This window comes from Colobus angolensis, unplaced genomic scaffold (genome assembly GCF_000951035.1).
Source record: "Colobus angolensis palliatus isolate OR3802 unplaced genomic scaffold, Cang.pa_1.0 Scaffold737, whole genome shotgun sequence".
Taxonomy (NCBI): Eukaryota; Metazoa; Chordata; class Mammalia; order Primates; family Cercopithecidae; genus Colobus; species Colobus angolensis.
The window spans coordinates 48697-72448 of NW_012121121.1; the positions used below are offsets into that span (position 1 = coordinate 48697).

Below are 23752 nucleotides of genomic sequence, written 5' to 3' on the forward strand. Positions count from 1 at the left end.
AAAAAAAAAAAAAAAAAGAAAAGAAAAAAAAGAAAAACAAAAAAAGAAAGAAAAGAAAAAAGAAAAAGAATTTGGTTTATAATTATGTAGGCTTGGTTTTAATATATCTAGGTCCTTTTTATCCTGCACTGCTTCAAGTAATGATTTTCAATTTTGGGAAAGTTATAACAGCTCTCTTCCTCCTATTCATTCTTTACTTTTGATGAAGTACATAAGGCATTACCAATTTTAAGACCAAAGTAGATTAAAATCAGTCTGTTTTGGGTATAATTTCATTACATCACTTGAGATAATTGTCCATATCTTTGTACACCCTAAATCAGAGCTAGGAAACTCTGGTTTCCCTAGAGAATTCATTATTCACAAAAGTATATCTTATTTCCAACTATTTGTTTAAAAAGCTGTTTTCAGGGAAACATCACACACCAGGGCCTGTCTTGGGGTCGGGGCTAGAGGACGGATAACATTAGGAGAAATACCTAATGTAGATGACAGGTTGATGGGTGCAGCAAACCATCATGGCACGTGTATATCTACGTAACAAAACTGCACATTCTGCACATGTACCCCAGAACTTAAAGTATATATATATGCTGTTTTCAGAGTTAAATCAGATGATGTGCAAATGGCCTAAATGTCTCAGTTATTTACTTTAGTGAGAATGCTTTTGAGTAGCTCAGTGCAGTTGAGAAAGAAGGGAAAGCAGAAGCTTGAAAGGTGTTATTCTCCTTTGATAAAAGGAAAATGTTACAAACTTAATATATACCCTGAATTCTAGGATTATTTCAGAGCAAGACCTTGAAAACTAGAGGGAAAACTATTTTTGTCCTCTAATATATTTTTGTTATTTTCCAATCTGATAATAGAACATTAGAATGGGAAAATATACAGTAAGGGTAATCATCAAATGTTTTGTTGAAATAAAAAATGTGAACTAATTTAAACTGAAATCATGAATATCTAAAGTTAATTAAGGGAGATAGCTGATGTAATGAAAATATCAGGAGCTGGTTTCTAAACTCAGGGCATCCACTAAACAGTTGTACTAAATAGACAAGGTATTTTGAGCTATTCGAGTCTCAATTTCCTTATTTGTTTAACAGACAAATAATACACGATGAATATTGTCTTTATTTGTACATTGTTCAATTTGTACAATAAATATAATAATGCTTGTTTACCTAATTTTTGAGGTTCTAGCAAGTTGTTTACTAGATACTCATATACATGGAAGAGTTGTGAAAAATAAAAAAACCCATGTATTAATATGAAATATTATTTTTACTGGATTGATTATATATGTGACTAAGTTACTAACTTGCAGTTTCTTCACTACTGATTGTGTAGTGACATTGAAAGAGATCTAAATGATGAGTAGAATATAATCTCTACCCTCCCATGGTTATAATCATGTAGGGGATAAACACTATGAATACATAGGAATTAAGTAGACTATCATAAGACCTATAAGAAGTTCACTAGGTGAGTTCTGAGGGCTAAGAGCTAACTTCAACCTGGGACAATCAGAGGATCAGAAGGTTACATTTGAGGAAAGGCTTGAAAAATTTGTATAATTTCAGCATGTCTAGATTGGTGAGGGTGAGGAGCAGGGGCATTTCAGATGTAAAAGCAATGGAGTGAAAGACATAGCTGTGGAAAATTGGGGACTTTATTTAGAGAACAATGATTTACACTTAGCTAAAACATAGGACACCAGAAGGAGAGTTCCAGGAAATTCCACAGGAGCCCTATCATGGAGGGTCTTGAAAGTCAGACTAAGCAATTTATAGATGCTTAGTGTCATTGAAGGTTTTTGCAGCAGAGAAGTGATATGGGATGTGTATAGGGAATTTAAGCAACTTTTCTAGAGAACATATTCTTAGGTGTAATTAAATTTGTGAAGATTTTAAAATAAATTCATGCAGGAACCCAAAATCTGTCTTTCTTTTTCATTCTTTTTTTTTTTTTTTTTTTTTTTGTGAGACAGAGACTCACTCTGTCACCCAGGCTGGAGTGCAGTGGTGCGATCTCGGCTCACTGCAAACTCTGTCTCCCAGATTTGAGTGATTCTCCTGCCTTAACCTCCCAAGTAACTGGTATTACAGGCATGAGACACCATGCCAGGCTAATTTTTGTATTTTTAGTATGGATGGGGGCAGGTTCACCATGCCAACCAGGCTGGTCTTGAACTCCTGACCCCAAGTGATCGGCCCGCCTCGACCTCCCAAAGTGTTGGGATTACAGGAGTGCACCACCATGTCCAGCCCTTTCCTTGGCAAATTCTAAATGTGTTTGTTTTGGTGTATGGGTGAGTATTTAGCAGTATGTACAGGTTACATCCCTAATCCAAATATCCAAAGGCTGAAATGCTCCAATATTCAAGTTTTTGACACGACAAGTGGAAAATTCCACACTTGACTTCATTTGACAGGTTTCCAGTCAAAATGCAGTCAAAATTTTTGTGCAAAAAATTACTAAAAATTTTTATAAAATTACCTTTGATCTGTGTGTATAAGGTGCGCATGAAACAACTGAATTTTGTGCTTAGACCTGGGTCCCATCCCTAAGATAGCTTATAATGTATATGCAAATGTCCCAAAATCTGAAAAAATATCCTAAATTTGAAACACTTCTGGTTCAAACCATTTTAGATAAGAAATACTCAACCTGCAGTAGTTTTTATGAAGGAATCTCTGAGCACATATATGATACGCTAAACGAATTACAAGGTAACTAAGTAAGATACAATAAATAAAAGTACTTCACACAGACAGTAATTCAGCAGCAAGGGAAGTGAAGGGGGTATCTCTATAAGCAGACTAATTAGCAGTTTCAAGGTAATTTGATTAAAGGAAGTATCACAACAAGATCCCAGGGAAATGATATAATGACAGATCAGAATAGCTACTCCTTTAACAACATTTGCCACAATAATTAATGATTAATATTTGTCCATAAGGGAAAAAAGTATAAGTCAAATAAAAATAAGTCAGATCAAGATGCCTAATGGGGCCCAAGAACTAGAATAGTAAACTAATCAACTTATTAAATAATGTCCTTATGTTTATTTTATGTGTTCTCTTTTTTCAAATAGGCTATTTGTGTCTTACTTTCCATTTGCAGTTCAAAGAGAGGGCACAGAAGTGTGAAACCAACAAACAATCTTAGTTAAGTCATATATCTTTCCTAAAGTCACTGCTGGTTGTCACATTTAAGCATTTTTGGAAGCCATCATCACAGAAAGGGAGGAGAGAAAGAGGGGGAGAGAGAGAAAAAAAAAAAACTTACATGTAATTTCCAGTTGCATTATATTACCCAAACATTTGTTTTAATTTAAAAAAAACCTCAACCCTCAAGACGTGTACAGTCCATGGTGGTGTGGAGGAAGCACCACTGACATACAACTTAGTATTATAAGTACCTGTGTCACTTTATATTTAAATAATGCAAAGTGATACTAGCTTTAAAAGGAGACCACATCCAGAATGGAGGTGGGATTGGAGCACTACATTGAGGAGAGGGTGAGAAGATTCAGGGTTGAGAAAACTTTGAAAACGACTTTCCACATGAATTTTGAGAGATAGGTGGGATTCCAACAAAGATGTGAGAGAAGGGTGGATGTTACCAGAGTGGGTGATGGCGTGAATAAAAGGAGGGTTGGGGAGGGAGGCAAAATGCTCAGTTTGTTCAAGAAATAGAGTGCTGTAGTGTCTGGAACACAAGGTAGAAGGAGGTGGGTAATGGGAGATAGATTGCAAAAGTAGGATTGGACTGTCCTAAGGAGGCCCTTTAGCATCATCAAGATAAGGAGTTTGAACCTAACATCAGAACCTAATTATGAATGTTTTTGAAAAGATTTTTAATTACAAATCAAATGCCATTTTATTGCTGAGATCATACACTGAGATCATGCATAATAAGGTACAAAGCAATTTTATTTCTTCGTCATATTTCTATCAAATCTCTCTTGAAATATTGTGACTCTGAACAACTAAAAATTAATCAACTTGTTGCCCAGTGCTGGAACATTATGTTTTGATACAAAATAATCAGTAACATTTATGAGAAAAATATTTTAAAAAAGAATACAAAATAATCAGTAACATTTATGAGAAAAATATTTTAAAAAAGAATACAAAATAATCAGTAACATTTATGAGAAAAATATTTTAAAAAATTCTGAAGAACAAAAAAAATCTGCCTTCTTGGTAAATAAAATATTTTAAAAACATTGAAATGTTCATTTATATTACTTATTTATGGCCTGGCTTATGTACCAAAGGAGTTTAGGGTGTTTATGAGAGTGTGCACAAGGAAATGATTATGAAATACAATTTGGAGACTGTAATATAAGTAAGAGTCAGTTGTGTAGGCCAGAAATATACACTATAGCATAGTGGTTACAAGTATAGACCTGTCCAATAGTACTCTCTGCAATGGTGGAAATGCTCTATTGTGTGCTGCTTAATACAACCACTAGCCACATATGGTTACTGAGCACTTAAAACGAAGCTAACATGATTGGGGAATTGAATATTTAATTTTATTTGATTTTAATTTAAATATAAGTGCAAATAGGCATATGTGGCCAGTGACTACCATACTGGAAGTGCATCTCTAAAGAAAAAATTAAGGAAGATGTAGACTGCAGGCAAACTTTAATGCTTGGTGTCATTTCATATTTAAAAAAGGAAAAAAAAAACCACATTTTAAAAATTTCATCTCAAACGTTGGGGTTCAAGTTCAAAGGCTGTACGAGCATGAGAACTTCCAAATTCCTCTTCTAAAGGATACTTATTCCAATAAACATCATAAATACATTCCTACTATTTCAGTCTTTTGATCACACACCACAGGTTTTAGAAAATTGCTTTCATGCTTTTCCTCATCAGCCTTTCTTAGCTAGTAGAGCCTTAATAAGCCTTTCAAGTATGTGTGTTTACTTAATCTTTCCAGTGTCAAAGGAACTTTTACTTTAGGGTCCATTCATTCAGCTTATTATCTTGTCTGTGTAGCAAGGGGGGTTTTTGACTGCAGTTTTAGATATCAATAATGCAAGTAAAGGAAAGAAAGTTGAGTGCTAACTCCATGCCAGACATTGTGCTGGACATCTTCACATGTTAACTCATTCAATACTCACAACAGTTTTGAAGGAAGGTATTATTATCCCTACTTTACAAATGTGGTAACTGAGGTCCTGAGAGGCCAAGTGATTTATTCAAGGAAATACATTATTTAACACTTCCTATGTGTCAGGCACTTTGCCATGTATTTTCCTCCATATAATATCGTATTTGACTCTAGCAACAATCCTATGAGTTAGGTATTATTAATGTCCCATTTTACAAATAAAGCAACTGAGGCATACAGCTAGCAAGTTCTTAAAGCAAGGATTAAACAAACCCAAGAAGTTTGAAACCTAAGCGTACATTCCTAGGGACTCCAACTAGACTGCTTCGTAGTTGTATTCTGCCAAAGTCCACCTCATCATTGCATATTTATTTACAGCTCTTCCTGAGACATTCCACATAGACCTGTTTGGGCATTTTCCTCATACAATTTTCTCTGCAATTAGTCTTTAGACTGCAACATCTGAACCTCTTCAGTCAAGACCTGTTGGTTTCATTTTCCTGTTGATAGCTCTGGTCAAAGAGCTCCAAAGCCTGGTGTAAGACATACAAGAGAGACTGAGGGCAATGATAATTAGATCATAGAGAATATTATGTAAGTAGTGCAGGCTTTGTTTCTAAATATTTGGAAATTTGTTAACATGAAAGTGTAATCTTTTACGTTGTCTAATTTGAATTTTAAAACTTTACGTAAAGACTAATATACAATATAATATTCCACAAAGGAAAACCATGGAAGGCTTGTGTATGCTCCTGTTATTCCCAATGACTATGAGAATCACTGAAGGTAATAATAGTGAGTTACAAACACTCTAGGCTGAACAGTTTTAAAGGAAGCAGTATCTTTAAAAACCACCTGACATTCATGCTGACAGAATTTGCCAAGGCAAACATCCATTTGAATACATTCCCTGAATAGTATGGGAGATGTTTTTGTTAGAATCTTTGAAAGCCATGTAACATAGTTAAACACCTGTCTGAGGTTATTGTTGAGATGTTATACTGAACTTATACAGCAAGAAACCTGTTATTTATAATAATCTATCTTTAGATGAAATAAACACTTCTTTTATTTAGGATAAAATCTGTGCTTCTGTTGTCATACAAAGAAAGCAACTGAATGTATAATAGAACTATTTCCTGTTCCTCCTTCTCTCCAACCCAAATCCCTTATTTAAGAGGTCCATACTGGGTTCTTTCTCTTCTTTTTCTGAAGAAAACTAGAAGACAGAGAGAAAATAAAATATACAGTCTTTTTGCAGTGCATGCTTTCTGTCTTTAAAAATTATGAGTATATATACTTTATTCAAAATCAAAAAAGGATCTCTACTGGGATAACTCCTGGTGTGAAGAAAATGTTGGCTGAAATATATTTACTTGTAAAAGTTTTAACTTTTAAATAGGGCTTAAGAGCATGGCAAATTCCCCAATTGTTTTGTCATGAATTGTCAAGAAAAGAAACTTGAAAGGACAGTTTCCCTCTCTTCCACTTGCCACCCCCATATCTTGCCACACACACACCGTGACAGCTTATAAGTGCCTTTGATTGAAAACAGGCCCAGCAATTTATCAGACCTCCCTTAAACAAGATACAATTGCCACGGGCATTTTCACTCAGCAATTAGTTGCACTCTCCAATTTCTATAGCTTCATTTAATTGTAAGCACAAAAGAGGTGACCAAAGCTGAAAATGCAGCCCCTTTATCCTATGACCTCATTCTTTTTTCAGGCAACTTACTTCCCTGAACAATCATTCCCTTTAGTGACTACGCCCTTGAACAACAATTTATCAAAGCAGCGCACCGCTCCCCACAGAACAGGAAACTTTTCTGATAGTGTATAGAAATCCTGGAAGAGTAGAAGAGTTATCCACAATCTTTGCAACAAAAGAAAAAGCACACAAAAAAATCATATAAACAAAGGTAAGCCCCAGCTGAATAGTTGTTGAGAACAAAGGTCATTCATAAACACACATTTTCCCCCAGGCTGCTCTCTAGAGTTTGTTTGCAAGTTTCAAATTCAAAAGAATGGCAACCCTTATAACATATACACTAAAATAATCCTTCTCTCACAAAAGCATGTTTTACTTGATAAAATACTGATGGTCACAACATAAAATAATCCTTTAAAACGAAATACAGATAGACACATGGGATACCTACAGACCAGGCTCTGTATGTCTGTCCTAAAAATGAACTCTCCCTGGACAGGTCAGTGATATTTATCCAGAAAATCACAGTGTTTGCTAAAAAAATAGGCACTTAATAAACATGTATTCAGTGAATGACTGGTATTTAAAAATATTTTATTTTAATCGATTTTTTCTCTCTCACAACAGAGCTGCTCTGTATACATGAAAAATATCTTGAACTTCATGAAAACCTTAATTAGTGGAAGGAAAGAATGTAAGCCCAATGAGTAATTCATATCAATGTTGCTCATTTAAGGCATTTCATTTTGAGTTAATGACGGTAGGTTAACAGCTAAGCTTTTTAAAAGATTGAACTAAGAATTGTTGTTTTACTTTAAGCTTCTAGAACTCTATTTGCAAGACCACATTCAGTCTAAAATACATCTGAGATCTTGATTATACCTGTGTTTGACTGTATCTGTTCATGTAGATAAACCCAGTAATTTTAATTCTACCATTAATTTAGAAAATTTCACCAGCAACTGGTTTCTACATTTAATTTTCTCTGAGAAACACCCTATCAATCAAACAAAATAATAACCAAAAAACATAAAATATGTTTAGTTAAAGAAACAAAGTAACATTATATATCTGGAGAAATTTAAAATATGTTTATATCCATAAACACCATTTTAGTTCACAAGAGGTTAAGAGAAGAAAAGGGTGTACTCAAAAGCTAGAAATGGAAACTACTAAAGTGCTACAAAAAAACATTTGATTAAACTGAAAATGCCTACTACATGACCTAAAATTATGATTCAGGAAGCAAAGCAGAGTAGCATCAATTTTGGTTTCTCAAAGGCAACATGTTTTACTACTGGTAATATTTATTTTAAAATCTCATGAATTCCCTGAATGTCATCCAAGAACCAAAAGGCAAAAAGCATAGCAAAACAGAAACAAAGTAAAAGTTTAACTGAATTCATGATGATCAACCATTGATTGTAGTATCCATTTTTCTAGCTAGCATGGTCACCAACTCTGGTATTAGACTAATTGCTACACATCAACTCATCTGAAACATGGTTTATTAAGGATAGACTCTGTTTAAACATAAAGTGAATTAAAGGTTTTTGAGTAATAAGTACTGCTTGCTCATGCCTGTCATGGTACATTATGCATACCATCACATTATACTCATTTCGTTAGCATAAAGGTAATTTCAGATCAAATCTAAGTCCTACTTTACACGATGCCACAGTGCCATTCCATCAACAAACAGGGAGAAAGGAAAATAAAACAGAAGAGTTTCCTAGTCATATTCTTTGTGGCAGCTATCTAAAAGCTGTCTTGCCAAATTCTCTTTTAGTGGATTTGTGAATGCCCTTTGATATCCAACTCAGTTTGAAAATTTATAGTCAAATATTCTTTCTTCTTGTTTCACTAAGGAATTAATACTTCTTTTTTTCCCTTTGCCACATAGCTTAACTTTCACCTTTCTCATTTTCTAACAGCACCTTCTTTTCTTTCTTTTCAATCACAAATAACTCCAGACTTCACAGAACTCTCCATTCTGATCTTTTATCCCAGTTTCTGCAGCTGCACTTTCTACCCCTAGGTTCTTTATAAACTCCTCTAGGTGAACTACATTTTTGGATGGAGATAGTCCATTTTTAAGGATCACTTTGGCAAATGCCAGGTAAAATAAGGAAAATCTTGTAAAAAACTCAGCCAACTTGATCCTGAGTTATTGAAAGGGGAAGTTGAACCAAGGAGTAAAAAATAAAACATACTCCTAAAAATTGTTCTGTAGTCAATATTTATAATTTGTCAAATTTCAGTTTTTAAATGTCTATTTACCTTTCTTTTACTAGCAAGTTGACAAAAAAGGGGTCTAAATATGTTTAAATAACTATGGCACATAGGATGAATTTAGCATTCTTATGATAATAGTAATTGTTTTTAACCTTCACAATATTGTTTTTGAGCGACAATAAAACAAAGGTGGCATTCATTTTGTTCTGCATTAGCATCTCAATATGAATATTGGAATGTACATTTGCATTGCTTTTATCACTCATGCAAACTAGTATTTTTGACTTTTATATTTTTCTTCTCCTTGACCTCAGTATAAGTGGAGTTTTTCTCAACCAATTGAGAAATGTTACTTTATATGCTACTTAAATTTTTGGGTTTTGGAAAGATAATATGTATTATTCCTGATTGGTAATAATAATGTAACATAGCATCATATCCCAATGACTGTTTTTTGAGATTTTTGTATCTTAAAAACATAATTTCAGTTTGGACAGAATTTTCCAGAAAACTTAAAACATGCAAAGTTAATGTAAAAGGTATCAGAGGATGAAAATACACATAAGGCTGCTAATTTTACATAGTCTTGCAGTGTTACTTTGCATTTATTGGGAAGGTTATTAACACAGGTATTGGTGCTAAGAATAACTCTTAAGAAACAATGTATTTCATTTTATGGGCTGTCTTAGAGTTCCATCTTTTGTAGCGTTCGTGTAACATTTGCTTACATCTTGCCTTCCTCAATCCTATATCCACTCTTTCAGTCATCTTTCTACAAGTATTCCATAAATTATTCACCTAGGCTGTACAATAAAAAGTGTGTCATTCTTGGAAGATGAAACACATATGACAATTCAGACATCTGCACTTCTTACTTATCCTGTAGCAGCTAATACTCTTTGCTGAGCACAAATAATTGCTTATCACTCAGACATACCACAGTATCTGTATCACCATATTTGATACCAAAAATCCTGTTTGCTTCTGATATGAAGTGGATCAGTAGGAACTTGTTCTAATATAAATCTACTGTACTCAAGTTGAGAACTGCTTTGCAGTAGGGGCAAAGGTATTCCTTGGATCAGATCTTTCAGTCAGATCAAACAGAAAACGAGCCTTCCTGTATTATGGTTAGATTATGAAAATTATTGAAACCCGGAAACAAACAATCACAGACACTAGTAAGTGAAATAACAGCCAAGAGATGAACTTGGGTGACTGTCCAAGGCATATATAACTGCAATCCACCAAAAGATATCCTGTAGAATAGAGGCAAAGAAGCAGAAAGGAGGAGAAATCAGGTTGAAGATTGCTCTTCTCCACTAGCCTGGCATAACTGTCTTTGTCGTACCTGAGAATGGTCGCTCCAAACCAAATTTTGGTAGGAGGAGGTGGTTTTGAGAGGGGAGAGCACTTCCCGGGAGTTGAAGGGGTCCAAGGCCTGCACCACTTTGTTCATGGGCCCACTGTAGGTCCTCACTCGCTCATACACTACATTTTTTTCTGGAGGCTGCTGGACTTGGCTTGACTGATGGTAGCAGTGGTAATGCTGGGGCTGGCACTGCAGCACCTCTGGAAGCTGCTGGGTTCCACAGCTGCTGCTGCTCGTCTCACTCCAATAGCTCGAGCTCATCTTCTTCCAATGGTCAGCAAGGGACCTCCCAGACGCTCTACCTAAGGAACAAACAGAGAAATATAATGGAAAAAAAAAGGCAGGCAAGCAAGCAGGCAGGCAGACATAGAGACACACGACACACGTGTAGAAACCACTTATCAAAAACCTCTGCCAATAGGGGTGCCGGGAAGAGAAGAAAGCTACCTGAGCCCCAGCAAGAGCAGGTCTGGCAGCTGCAGATGAAGCAGCAAAATATTTGAGCTCAAATGGAAAATGGAGCCACCCTGTGACATTGCTCCAGGAAATGGTACTGACACGCCCTTGAGGGGCGGATTCACCTAGCAGGTTTACATGCCAGGAGAGGCCCTGCCTTGCCACGGAGATAGCTACAAGGCTGCCCAGTAGGTAAAGGAGTCTGCGAAGAGCAGAAATGCAGAATGTCAGGGATGAAGCCAGAGCTTCCAAGTGCATGGGCTTAAAACTTCACAAAGACATGAAGATGCAAAAAACTTGCTAGAGAAAAAAAGTCACAAATGTTATATGAAAGTGTCTTTCTTATGGTTCTTAAGTTTAGCAAAGGTAGTTACCAGCATAAGTATTATCATTCCAAATTCCCATACCAAAATAATGAGTATTAGTCTAGGAATACCCCAATTTTCATGGATAAATTTGCATTTTTTGCAAAACCCATCTGATAATTGCAGTTAAGGAGGATTACTAAGGGGTTTCTTTCCAGTAACTTTGTCTAATATATAGACTTCTTTATCTTACTCAAAGCCTTGTATTCTTTTCTATCATACATTGAAGAAAATCTGTCTAAATGATTGAATCGCTGTGTAGGAAGGCGGATGGTCAAGAAAAACCTAAAGATTCCACAAATGCTTTGCATTTTGGCATTCACATCTGTTGTTTTTCTTTTATGCAAAGGAATTTCTCCTGCCCTTATATGTGCCCTAGGAAACACTGAGTTTGACTGACTTTTTAATATCTAGTTAGTAACGGAGCTGCAAGTCCTGAGAGGTGCCTTAACTGACACAATGAGATTTAAATGTGTTTACAACTTACATTTATTATTACTTGAAATTTTGATCATAATGCCTACTTATCCTCAGATTTTACTATGCACTATACTTCAGCACCACTTAAATCCAGAATACTCATTGAAAGTGACTTTAGTAAAAAGTATCTTCCTAATGTGTACATGTGCAATAGGACCTAGCATAGCACCACCATTCTAGAGAGAAAGAGAATGTCATGCAGGGAGCTAGCAGCGTTTTTGTTTTTTTGTTTTTTTTGTTTTTTGTGTTTTGTTTTCTGCCAAGTGAACAAAGTGTTATGATGTACTATTTACTATGTGTCAGGTACTGTTCAAGGGGTTTTATGTGGATTATAATTATTTCACCATTGAAGTGACTTTATGAGGGTTTATAGGTGAGAAACATGGAGAGTTCAAAAACTTTCCAAAGTTAAATAACCTGTAAATGGTGGGCCTGGCATTTTAACATATGGAGATTCATATTAGAGTCTAAGTTCTTATCTGGTATATTATACAGCTGGATAAATTCTCAAATTGTTCTATTTTACAGCTGGATAAATTCTCAAATTGTTCTGTATCGTGCTATCTAATAAATATTCTAGATGTAAACATCAAAAAACACTTCAGCAATGCTAGCCATGAGTGACTTTAAAGGAATCTTTAGATTTTCTTTTATGGCTGAGGGTTGTGCAAAAAGCTGAAAATCACCCTTAAGAACTTTAAAATTAGTTAGTATATATTTATATTTATATTTGTGTGCTGAGTGCAGACCTGTCAAATCTGATCCTTGCTCATTTTAATGATATTCCTCAAGAATCAATTAAAGTTTAATTAGAAATACGTGACATGTTAAACAGCCTGGTAAAATATCAGATCAATAACTTACTAATATCATTAGCAGTATCACTTTGAATAAACTTTATGTGTGAACAGAGAGTAGGTGTTAAATGGGATCATCCAGTCAGCTTTGATTCATGTTAAAATATAAATGAAACATACACACACACACACACATTCATGTGAGCACACACAGAATACTGTAAATATCTGTTGCAGCCAAGAAGTGAACTACTAAATAAAGTAAGAGACTGAGATGAAGAAAAAAAATTTCCTTTATCCATAAACTGGTGACCATACCTGCCCTTCACATTTCTTGGATATATAGTGTTTTGAGCCAGCTTCCTTGATACAGTTTGGCTACAATTTGTGTGTAAAGCTGACACCTTCACCCAATATCTCAGCCTTATTCATCACTATTCTCCATCTCTGGGTATGAGGGACAGAGAGCTTGAAGCTTAGGCATAGTATATTAGAAATGAGATTAAGCACTATCTGGCAGGCAAATCACATCTAACTATGAAGCAGGTGTTGACCACAATTGTTCACTTCAGAAAGGCTTATTAATCATTGTCACCAAAATTTCTACTTCTCTGACAGCTCACTTGTGCATCACATGATCAATATCTCCAATTGGTTTTTCTCCTTTATGAGGATGATGGTCATACTAGCCCATTTTTTAAAATTTATTTATTTATTTTTGCGCTTTAAGTTCTAGGGTACATGTGCACAATGTGCAGGTTTGTTACATATGTATACATGTGCCATGTTGGTGTGGGTAGCCCATTTTTGATTAAGAAATAAATATAAATATGTCTTTCTAGGTAGTAATAACACTTGCCCTATTTTACACTTGAAAATCCAAGGGATTGACATTCTGTATTCTGCATCCTTCATGATTATACCACCCTTCTAACATTAGTGAATGGAGTAGTAAGAGTTGATTCCTTATTCTTAACTCCAGATTTTTTTCAGATAATCTTTAATTAAATTTCCAACAGTTCTTTTGTTTCACACAGTAATGGAGATATTTTATGCTTACTACTGAAAAAGCCTCATTTACAGTGACGGATTTGGGAGACAGAATTGGTAACCCTTTAGAAGTTAATTCAGTTCTAACAGACTTAAGAAAATCCTTATCGCTTTTGATTACAAAAATAATTCATTTTTAAAAATTCAAATGAGTAAATACATGAACAAAGTAGAAAATTAAATTCATCATACTGATAATAGGACTAAGGGATAGAGCAAAGATCAGAAATGTCTGCTGCATACTTTGGTGGTAATTTAAAAAAGAAACGATTTACATTTGACTGAGTTGTCTCGAAGGCCATCTGAAAAAGTCCTGATTTGACCTACTGAGGCTATTGGAAAAACACAGTTCCTCCTATACTCTTACAACACGGAACACTTCTGTTACCCCAGGTGTGTGAGGGTTATTTCCGTACCCAACTAATAAATGATCAGTTCTACAGTGGACACCAGCTGTGTGTCCTCTAATTCAATCCTGACACTATGTACTTGGAGATAGCATAATAACTCACAAGTTGAGGACTCTCAGTCCCACAAGACTGTCCCCAACTTTAGACACCAGTCGCAAGCCCTAGGTTGTTGTACCTGTGCTTCTGACCAACCAGCTATCAATCGGAGTTCATATGACCCCCCTCCTTGGGTTTAATTAATTTGGTAGAGCTGCTCACAGAACTCAGGGAAATACATACTTACATTTACTGGTTTATTATAAAGGATATTACAAAGGATTCAAAAGAACACCGAATAGAACAGATGCATAGGGCAAGGCACAGAGCCTCCATGTCCTCTCAGTATGCTCCATTCTCTAAGAACCTCCACATGTTCAGCCATCAGAAAGCTCTCTCTTTGAACCTAGTTCTTTTGGGGTTTACAGAAGCTTCATTATGTAGGTATGATTGATTAAATCATTATTCATAGGCTATCAACTTCAACTTCTCTCCCCTAAAGAAAGGTGGGGCTTAAAGTCCCAACCCTCTAATCCTGCCTTGGTCTTTTTGGTGACCAGTTCCCCTCCTGAAGCTATCTAGGGGATGCCAACCCTCAGTCAATTCATTTGCATATGAAAAAATGTTTATCACTTTGGAAATTTCAAATATTTTAAAAGTTGTATGCCAGAAAACAGGGAAGAAGAACAACTATCTATTTCACAATATCACACCAACTTCATAAAATTGTTATTAGAATCAAAGTGAAAGTACTTGCTGATTGTAATATACTACCCAGGCATATGATTTTAAAATATGTTATTCATAAATAATGTGTTATAATTTCTGTGAAATGGTAGTCTTTGAAAAGAAAAAATGAATACCAGAGGAGGCTATAGACCTGGTTTATAAAAAGCTTAGCTACCTGAAATTGTTAAGGTAAAACAAATCAATAATTAATTTATCATATATCATTTTTGATAAATTAAGACTACTACTTCACAGAAATTATAACACATTATTTATGCTCAAGTCTATCTCTAGCCCAGCCTCACTCCTGGGGCTAATGATATAACGGCAAAGGAGAGAGAGTTAAGCAAAGTTACTCAAGTCTTCTTACTTCTGCGTTCTCTACAATCAAGGAAAAGTATGTACTCACTGGAAAGGATCAACAACCATTGGTCCATTCAGAGGGAACTGAAGCCCCAAAGTAGATGAGATGACTGTATGAAATCACTTGCGTTTTACTAAATGAGTCCAACTCATTTGATTCTGCAGAACTACATTCCAGCCTTCTGACAAAGTTGAGCTTGTTTAACTGCTGTTGAGAAACTTTAGACTGGGAAATGTTTTGGAATATAATATATGAAAAAATATCTCTCTTGATTTGGAAAAAATGAATGGCAGAGGTTACAAAGTAAGTAATTAAGTCTGACATCAATGCAAGTCAAAATTCTATATCAGACTATAAATTGTCTGATGATACATGCACCAAGAGTAGAGATAGGTGATCCCCGAAAGACTTTTGGTATCCCTGCTTCATAGTCTCTGAATATCTGCCCTTAAAGTCAGTTTTACCAGTGGCACAGTTTTGTTCTGAACTAATTGATCCCTGTGTTCCAACAACCATAGTAGATAAAATTATATCTGGATTCTAGACAGAGTAAATAAATCCTCAGTGTGATTTGAATGAAGTGGAACAAAGCCTCTATGATCCTGGAAAATCCCCGGGGATAACTGACCTCTCCTGTAAAAAAAAGATTACTTTAAAGCAGTATTTCTCAAAGCATGTCCTGAATAACACTAGTTCTACAGGATCCTATACCTGGAAAAAAATGTTTGTGATCAAATGAGTTTAAGAAGTATTTGGAAATATTTGGTTAAATATAATTTGAGAATAGCTTTATTGCTATAATACTTCTATCCTTTCCTAAGTCGATGTGCGCCATGATCTTCTAAATGGATCAATGGTATGCAGTGTTTTTCAAGTTTTGTTGGTGATAAAATATATTTTGTGTGTCATATTTTGTGTTTTTCTGATTTTTTTCTTCTGCATGCTTTTGACTAGACTCATATAGTAAGAATTCATATCTAGTTTGTAATTCTACTTCTATAATAAAAACATACCAAAGACCATTTGATCAGCGATGTTACTATACTAGTGATACTCAAGTGAGATCCATGAACCTCATTGGGAAAATTTTTAGAATTGCAAATTCTCAGGCCCCACCCCAGACCTACTGTGTAAGAAATTCTAGGGGTGGGGACCAATGATCTGTTTTAAAAAGCTCTCCTGGTGATTCTGATATACACTGAGGTTTGGATATCCCTGAACTATATCAATATAATGGAGGCAGGTTTCGACAAAAGAGGACAATAGTAGTAGCAGAAAGATGAAACTTCCTATTAGGTAAGAAATTGTAAGCAGCTCAAGAATAGTTGACTAGAATTGTGCATGCAAGTAGAAGTGAGCTATGACCCTGGATAAGAGTCAACATGTTCTACATATATGGAGAAGTAAAAATGGTTGTGAACTATAGTGTAGTACATTAATTATAGCTATATAAGGTATTCTGGCAATAAGAATAAAAGAGGATACTATTAGAGTATACCAGAAAGCTGTACACTATAGTGTTAATTAATGTAGTTTTGCAGTCAGATAGACCTGGATTTACATTCTGGTCTACCATGTACTAGCTCTATGGCCTAACAAACTATGTTAATTTCCTGACCTTCTGTTGCTTTTCAATGAAATGGACAATAGCCCCTAACAAAGAATTTGGTGTGTCCATTAGATAAAATGCATGTGAAGTGTTTAGCATGGTGTGTGGTACCTAGTAGCTGAACAACAAATGGAAATTCTTAGCATTATGTTCTAGGTCTGCCTTGAGGTAAAGGAAGAAAGGGTTTGCCATGATTTTGCAGATAGAAATATGTCTGTAGCAGAGCATATCACATAAGAAGGCCTTACTTGTGAAAAGGGAAAACAAACAGAGGTGGGAAATGACCAATGGCATAGTCACAGAAAAGGCTCAATCAATTTACTGAAAAGGAAAAGGTAGAATGAAGTTTGAGTGAAAGGCAAAGGCAGTCATTTATAATTTAAAATGCTTGGCTGTGATGGAAGACTTTAGTTGAAGATAAAGTCCTGTGATATCTCTTCTAGGTGTCTGTTTTGTAATGGACAAAAATTGTAAAGAGTAACTTAAATGTAATTCATTAATTTAGAATATATGTACAAAAGTACTCTAAGCAAGCAAGAAGAAAGTAAGTAATAAAAATAAGAACTGAAATAATTGAGATTGAGAAAAGTGATAGAGAAAATAAATCAAACCAAAAGATGGCTCTTTGAAAAAAATTAGTAAAATTGATAATCCTCTGGCAAGATAGACCAAAACAGAGAGAAAATACATATAACCAAATCATGAATGAAAGGACTCCACAGATATTAAAATGATAATGGAGTATCTTATAAACAATTTTATGTACATGCATCCTACAACTTAGATGAAAAGGACCAATTCCATTTTCACTAGGAAATGAATCAATTCATAGTGAGAAATAGACGAACTACCACAACTCGCCCAAGAAGAAATAGATGAACTTCATAACCCTGTATAAATAGAAGAGATTTAATTCATAGTTATAAACTTTCCAAGAAGAAAAATGCTGAATTCCACCAAAAATATTTAAGGAAAAACAATACATTTTCTTTTTTAAAATTTGTATAAATTCAAGACGTACAGGTGCAGTTTTGTTACATGGATATACTGCATAGTGACGAAATCTGGGCTTTTAGTGTAGCCATCACCCAAATAATGTACATTGTATCCATTAAGTAATTTCTCATCCCTTACCTCCCTCCCACTCTCTCACCCTTCCAAGTCTCCAATGTCTGTTATTCCACTCTATGTCCATGTGTATACATTATTTAGTCCCATTTATAAGTGGAAAACATGTGGCATTTGACTTTCTGTTTCTTTATTGTTCACTACAGAACTCTCCATCCAAAAACAATCTCTTATACATTCTTCTCATTGCCACATAGGACATACTCTAAAACTGATCACATAATTCCAAGTAAAGCACTCCTCAGTAAATACAAATTAACTGAAATCATAACAAACAATCTCTTGAACAACGGCACAATCAAATTAGAAATTAAGACTAAGAAATTCACTCAAAACCTTACAATTACATGGAAATTGAATAACCTTCTTCGGAGTAACTTTTGGGTAAATAATGAAATTAAGGCAGAAATCAAGGAGTTATTTGAAACTAATGAGAGGAAGCATACAACATGGCAGAACTTCTAGGACATATCTAAGACAGTGTTAAGCAAAAAATTTATAGCCCTAAATGCACATATCAAAATTTAGAAAGATCTCAAGTTAACAACCTAGCATCACAACTAAAAGTACTAGAGAACCAAGGCCAGACAAATCCCAGTGCTAACAGAAGACAAGAAATAACCAAACCAGAGGTTGAACTGAAGGAGACTGAGACACAAAAAAGCATTAAAAAGATCAACGAATCCAGAAGCTGGGTTTTTTTTTTAATTAATAAAATAGATCACTAGCTAGACTAATAAAGAAGAAAAGAGAGAAGATTCAAATAAACTCAGTCAGAAATGACAAGGGAGATATTATCACAGATGCCACAGAATAAAAATAACCATCAGATAATATTACAAACAACAACCACTATGCTCATAAATTGGAAAATCTAGAAGAAATGGATTATTTCCTAGACACATTTACCTTCCCAAGACTAAAGCAGGAAGAAATTGAATCCCTGAAGAGACCAATAAAGAACTTTGAAATCGAGTTAGTAATAAATAGACCACAACCAAAAAAAACGCCCATGACCAGATGGATTCACAGCTGATTTCTACCAGATGTACAAAGAAGAGCTGGTAATATTCCAGCTGAAACTATATCAAAAAATATTTCTAACTCATTCTATGAGGCCAACAATATCCTCATACCAAAACCTGGCAGAGACACAACAAGGAAAGAAAACTTCAGGCCAATATCCTAGGTGAACATTGATGTAAAAATCTTCAACACAATACTGGCAAACCAAAAACAGCAGCGCATCAAAAACTTTATTCATCATAATCAAATAGTCTTTATCCTTGGAATACAAGTTTGGTTCAACATAAGCAAATCAATAAATGTGATTCATCAGATAAACAGAACTAAAGATAAAAACCATATGATTGTCTCAAGAGATGCAGAAAAGGCTTTTGATAAAATTCAACACTTTTTCATGTCGAAAACTCTTTTTTTTTTTTTCAATTTTGTAACTTTATTTGATGTATTTGACGATCAGCGATTAGTTCTCATCCACATTGACTGTCTGCAGATTTTTGAAAGTGGTAACAGGTACATAGGTAACCAAAGTGTAGAGCTTATTTGGTGAATCTTCATCCTCATTACGTTTTCTGGACAGCCGCACACGGATTCGGTATGGGACATTCCTTATTCCTTTGGCCCAGACAGCTTTGTTGAGCCTGGTATCGATGCGCACATCTGGAGTTCCCATCTCCTTCATGGCAAATTTCCGAATCTCTTTGAGTGCCCGAGGGGCACGCTTCTTGAAGCCCACTCCATGGATGCGCTTGTGAATGTTGATGGTGTATTCTCGGGTCACCACCTCGTTGATGGCAGAACGGCCCTTTTCCTTCTCGCCACCTTTCTTTGCGGGAGCCATTCTGCCGGGTTCAAGTTGGAAAGCCGAAAACTCTTAATAAATTAGGTATTGAAGGAACATACTTGAAAATAATAAGAGCTGTCTATGACAAGCCCACAGCCAGAATTATGCAGAGTGGGCAAAAGCAGAAAGCATTTTCCTTGAAAACAGACACAAGATAAGGATGCCCTGTCTCACCACTCGTATTCAACAGAGTTTGGGAAGTTCTGGACAGGGCAATCAGGCAAGAGAAGAAATAAAGAGCATTCATATACTACAGGGGAAGTCAAACCATCTTTGTTTGGGGATAGTATAACCTTATATCTAGAAAACCTCATAGTCTCAGCCCAAAAGTTCCTTAAGCTGATAAACAATTTCAGCAAAGTCTCAGTATACAAAATCAAAGTGCAAAGATCACTAACATTTCTATACACCAACAACAGTCAAGTCAAGAGCCAAATCAGGAACACAATCCTATTCATAATTGCCACACACACACATACACACACACACAAACAAAACAAAACAAAAAACCCTAGGGATACAACTAACCAGGGAGATGAAAAATTTCTACAAGTAGAACTACAAAACACTGCTCAAATAAATCAGAGATGACACGAAGAAGTGGAAAAACATTCCATATTCACGGACATGAAGAATCAATATTGTTAAAATGGCCATACTGCTGAAAGCAATTTACAGATTCAATGCTATTCCCATTAAAGTATCATTGACATTCTTCACAGAACTAAAAAAACAACTATTTTAACATTCATATGAAACAAAAAATGAGCTGAATAGCCAAGGAAATCCTAAGCAAAAAGAACAAAGCTTGGAGGCATCACACTACTAGACTTCAGCCTATACTACAGGGCTACAGTAACCAAAACAGCATGACACTGGTACAAGAACAGACACAAAGACCAATGGAACAGAACAGAGAGCCCAGAAATAAGGCCGCATACCTATAACTATCTGATCTTTGACCAAGTTTTCAAAAGCAATCAATGGGGAAAGGACTTCCTATTCAATAAATGGTGCTGGGATAACTGGCTAGCCATATGCAAAAGATTGAAACTGGAGCACTCCTTATGCTATATGCAAAAATCTACTCAAGATGGATTAAAGACTTATATGTAAAACACAAAACTATAAAAATCTTGGGAGACAACCTAGGCCATACCGTTTTGAACACAGGAAAGGGCAAAAATTTAATGAGGAAGATGCCAAGCGCAATTGCAACAAAAACAAAAATTGGCAAATGGGATCCAACTAAGCTAAAGAGCTTCTGCACAGCAAGGGAAACTATCAACAGAGTGAACAGGCAAACTACAGAATGGGAGAAAAGTTTTTCAAACTATTCATTCAACAAAAATCTAATATCTAAATCTAAATCTAATATGCAGCATCTATAAGGAATTAAATGAATTTCAAGAAAAGCCATTAAAAAGTGGGCAAAGAACATGAACAGACCCTTTTCAAAAGAAGACATACATGCAGATAAAAAGCATATGAAAAATGCTTATATTACTGATCATCGGAGAAATGCAAATCAAAATCATAGTGAGATAACATCTTAGTCAGGATGGCTATTATTGACACATTTATGCTTAGCGTTCCATTATTGGAGTTATTTATATCCAACTGCTCAAGTCATCGCCAAGGTCTGACTGCAAAAATTCAAAAAATTGCAACCTCAGGCATAAATGGGTTAAAACGTTAAAAAACAACAGATGCTGGTGAGGTTGTGGAGAAAAAGGAACACTTACAGACTGTTGGTGGGGGTGTAAATTAGTTCAGCCATTGTGGAAGACAGTGTGGCAATTCCTCAAAGACCTGGAGGCAGAAATACCATTCAACTCAACAATCCCATTACTAAGTATATAGCCAATGGAATATAAATCATTCTATTATAGACACATGTACACGCATGTTTATCGCAGCACTATTCACAATATCAAAGACATGGAATCAACCTAAATTCCCATCAGTGGTAGACTGAATAAAGAAAACGTGATACACATACACCATGAAATATTATGTAGCCATGAAAAAGAATGAGATCATGTTCTTTGCAGGAACATGGATGGATCTGGAAGCCATTGTCCTTAGCAAACTAACTCAGGAACAGAAAACCAAATACCACATGTTTTCACTTATAAGTGGCAGCTAAATGACGAGAACACACAGATGGGAACAAGGGAACAAAACACACGGGGGTTTATCAGAGGGTGGAGGGTGGGAGGAGGTAGAGGATCGGGAAAAAAGCTAATGAGTACTAGGTTTAATATCCGGGTGATGAAATAATCTGCACAACAAAACCCTGTGACACTAGTTTACTTATATAACAAACCTGCACATGTACTTAAAATAAAAGTTTTAAACTGATCTTGAAATTAAAATAAAAGCTTTTAAAAAGCGAGATAGATACACATGTTTTTTTAAAAAAAATTTAAAACGGCAGATGAATGGTTAAAGAAAATATGCTAAATATTCACAATGGAGTACTATGCATTCATAGAAAAGAATGAAATTCTATCATTCACAACAATATAGAAGGAACTGGAGGACTTTATGTTAAGTGAAATAAGCCAGGCACTGAAAAACAAATATAGTGTGCTCTCACTCATATATGGAAGCTAATAAAATTGATCTTATGGAGATAGCGAATAAAATGGTGGTTACCAGAGACTGGGAATGTTAGGAGATTGGAGAATAATGAGGGGTTGTTTAATGGATCCATACATATAGTTAGATAGGAGGAATAAGTTCTAGTGTATGATAGAACAATAGGGTGACTATAGTCAGCAATAATTTATTGTATATTTCAAAATAGCCAGAAGAGATTTGGAAAGTTCCTAACACAAAGAAATGATAAATGTTTGAGGTGATGCATATCCCAATTAGCCAGATTTGATAATTACACATTGTATGCTTGTGTCAAACTATTACATCTTCAGAGAAAGAGAAAAACAGTATAGCAAACTTGTAGAAGACCAAATATAGCTCTAAAAGTAAAAAATAAAAATAATCAAATGAAAAGTTTAGTGGATGACTTTAACAGCAAATTGGACACAGCTCAAGAGAGAACTAATAATCTAGGGTATATACAAGAAAATGTTGCTCAGAACACATCAGAAAGAGAAACAATTATGAAAAATATGGACAAAAGATTAAGTAATATGGTGGACAATGTGAGAAGTTTTAATCAACTTCTACTCTGAGTCCCAGAAGGAGAAGAGAGAATGGAGTAGGAGTAATATTAAAAAGATATTAGCATTTTCCAAAGCTGATTTAAGGCATGAATCTACTGCATCAAAACACCTAGTGAATTTCATACAGAAAAATAAATACTGAGACATAAAGTGAAAGTGAAGAAAACCTAAGAGACAGAACAATTAAAATCACTCAAAGACAGAACCACATAAAAGATCAACAGTTAGAATAACAGCTGACTTCTGTACAGCCACATAATAAAAGGAAAGCGTGAGATACATTTTCAATGTGCTCAGAGAAAATAACTGTCAATCTGAAGTTTCATTCCCAGTGAAAATGCCTTTCGTGAATGAAAGATACTTGGTTTAATTGCTTACTGATGTGTAAAAAATTACCTCAAAATTTAAGGACTTAAACTACCAATCATTTTATTATCTCTCACAGTTTCTGTAAGATGAACTTGGAGCATTTCTGTGGTGAGATTTCTCATGCAGTTGCAGAGTGGCTGGAACTGGAACAATGAGAGGAGGGAGCAGGTCAGAGCTGACTTTGCATCTCTCTTCATGAAGTGTCAGGACCTCTACATCAGTTTTTTCACATAGGCCAGATTGTGTTTATTTATAGCAAAGAAGTTTCAGAGAAGTCAGACTGCTTCCCTAATGGCTGAGAGCTTCAAGAGTGAAAGTTACAGGGAGCAAAATAAAGCTTCGCCAACTTTTATCACTTAGCCTCAGAAATTACATATCACTTCTACCAAATTCCTTAGGTCTGTAAATTTAAGTTAAAACTACCTCCTTACTTATGTTAAGTGTGGCCTAAAGA

At 35.2% G+C, this 23752-nt stretch overlaps 1 protein-coding gene and 1 pseudogene across 2 annotated transcripts in view; both read right to left on the reverse strand.

Moving 5' to 3' along the window:
* Positions 1 to 10973, reverse strand: part of LOC105501660 (protein POF1B-like) — a gene marked incomplete at its 3' end in the record, with an annotated part of 57273 nt that extends 46300 nt beyond the window's left edge. The window contains exons 1-2 of the mRNA XM_011927669.1: positions 10895 to 10973; positions 10427 to 10749 (exon numbers count right to left, since the gene is read on the reverse strand). Coding sequence (XP_011783059.1) covers positions 10427 to 10708 — 282 coding nt within the window. The remainder of the gene's footprint in view (positions 1 to 10426; positions 10750 to 10894) is intronic.
* A 2907-nt stretch (positions 10974 to 13880) lies between these two features.
* Positions 13881 to 19754, reverse strand: LOC105501659 (annotated as a pseudogene). Its single transcript, XR_001000219.1, has 2 exons — positions 19330 to 19754; positions 13881 to 13897 (listed from the first exon to the last, which is right to left on the reverse strand). The product of XR_001000219.1 is annotated as a 60S ribosomal protein L31 pseudogene (transcript).
* Positions 19755 to 23752: the final 3998 nt, after the last annotated feature.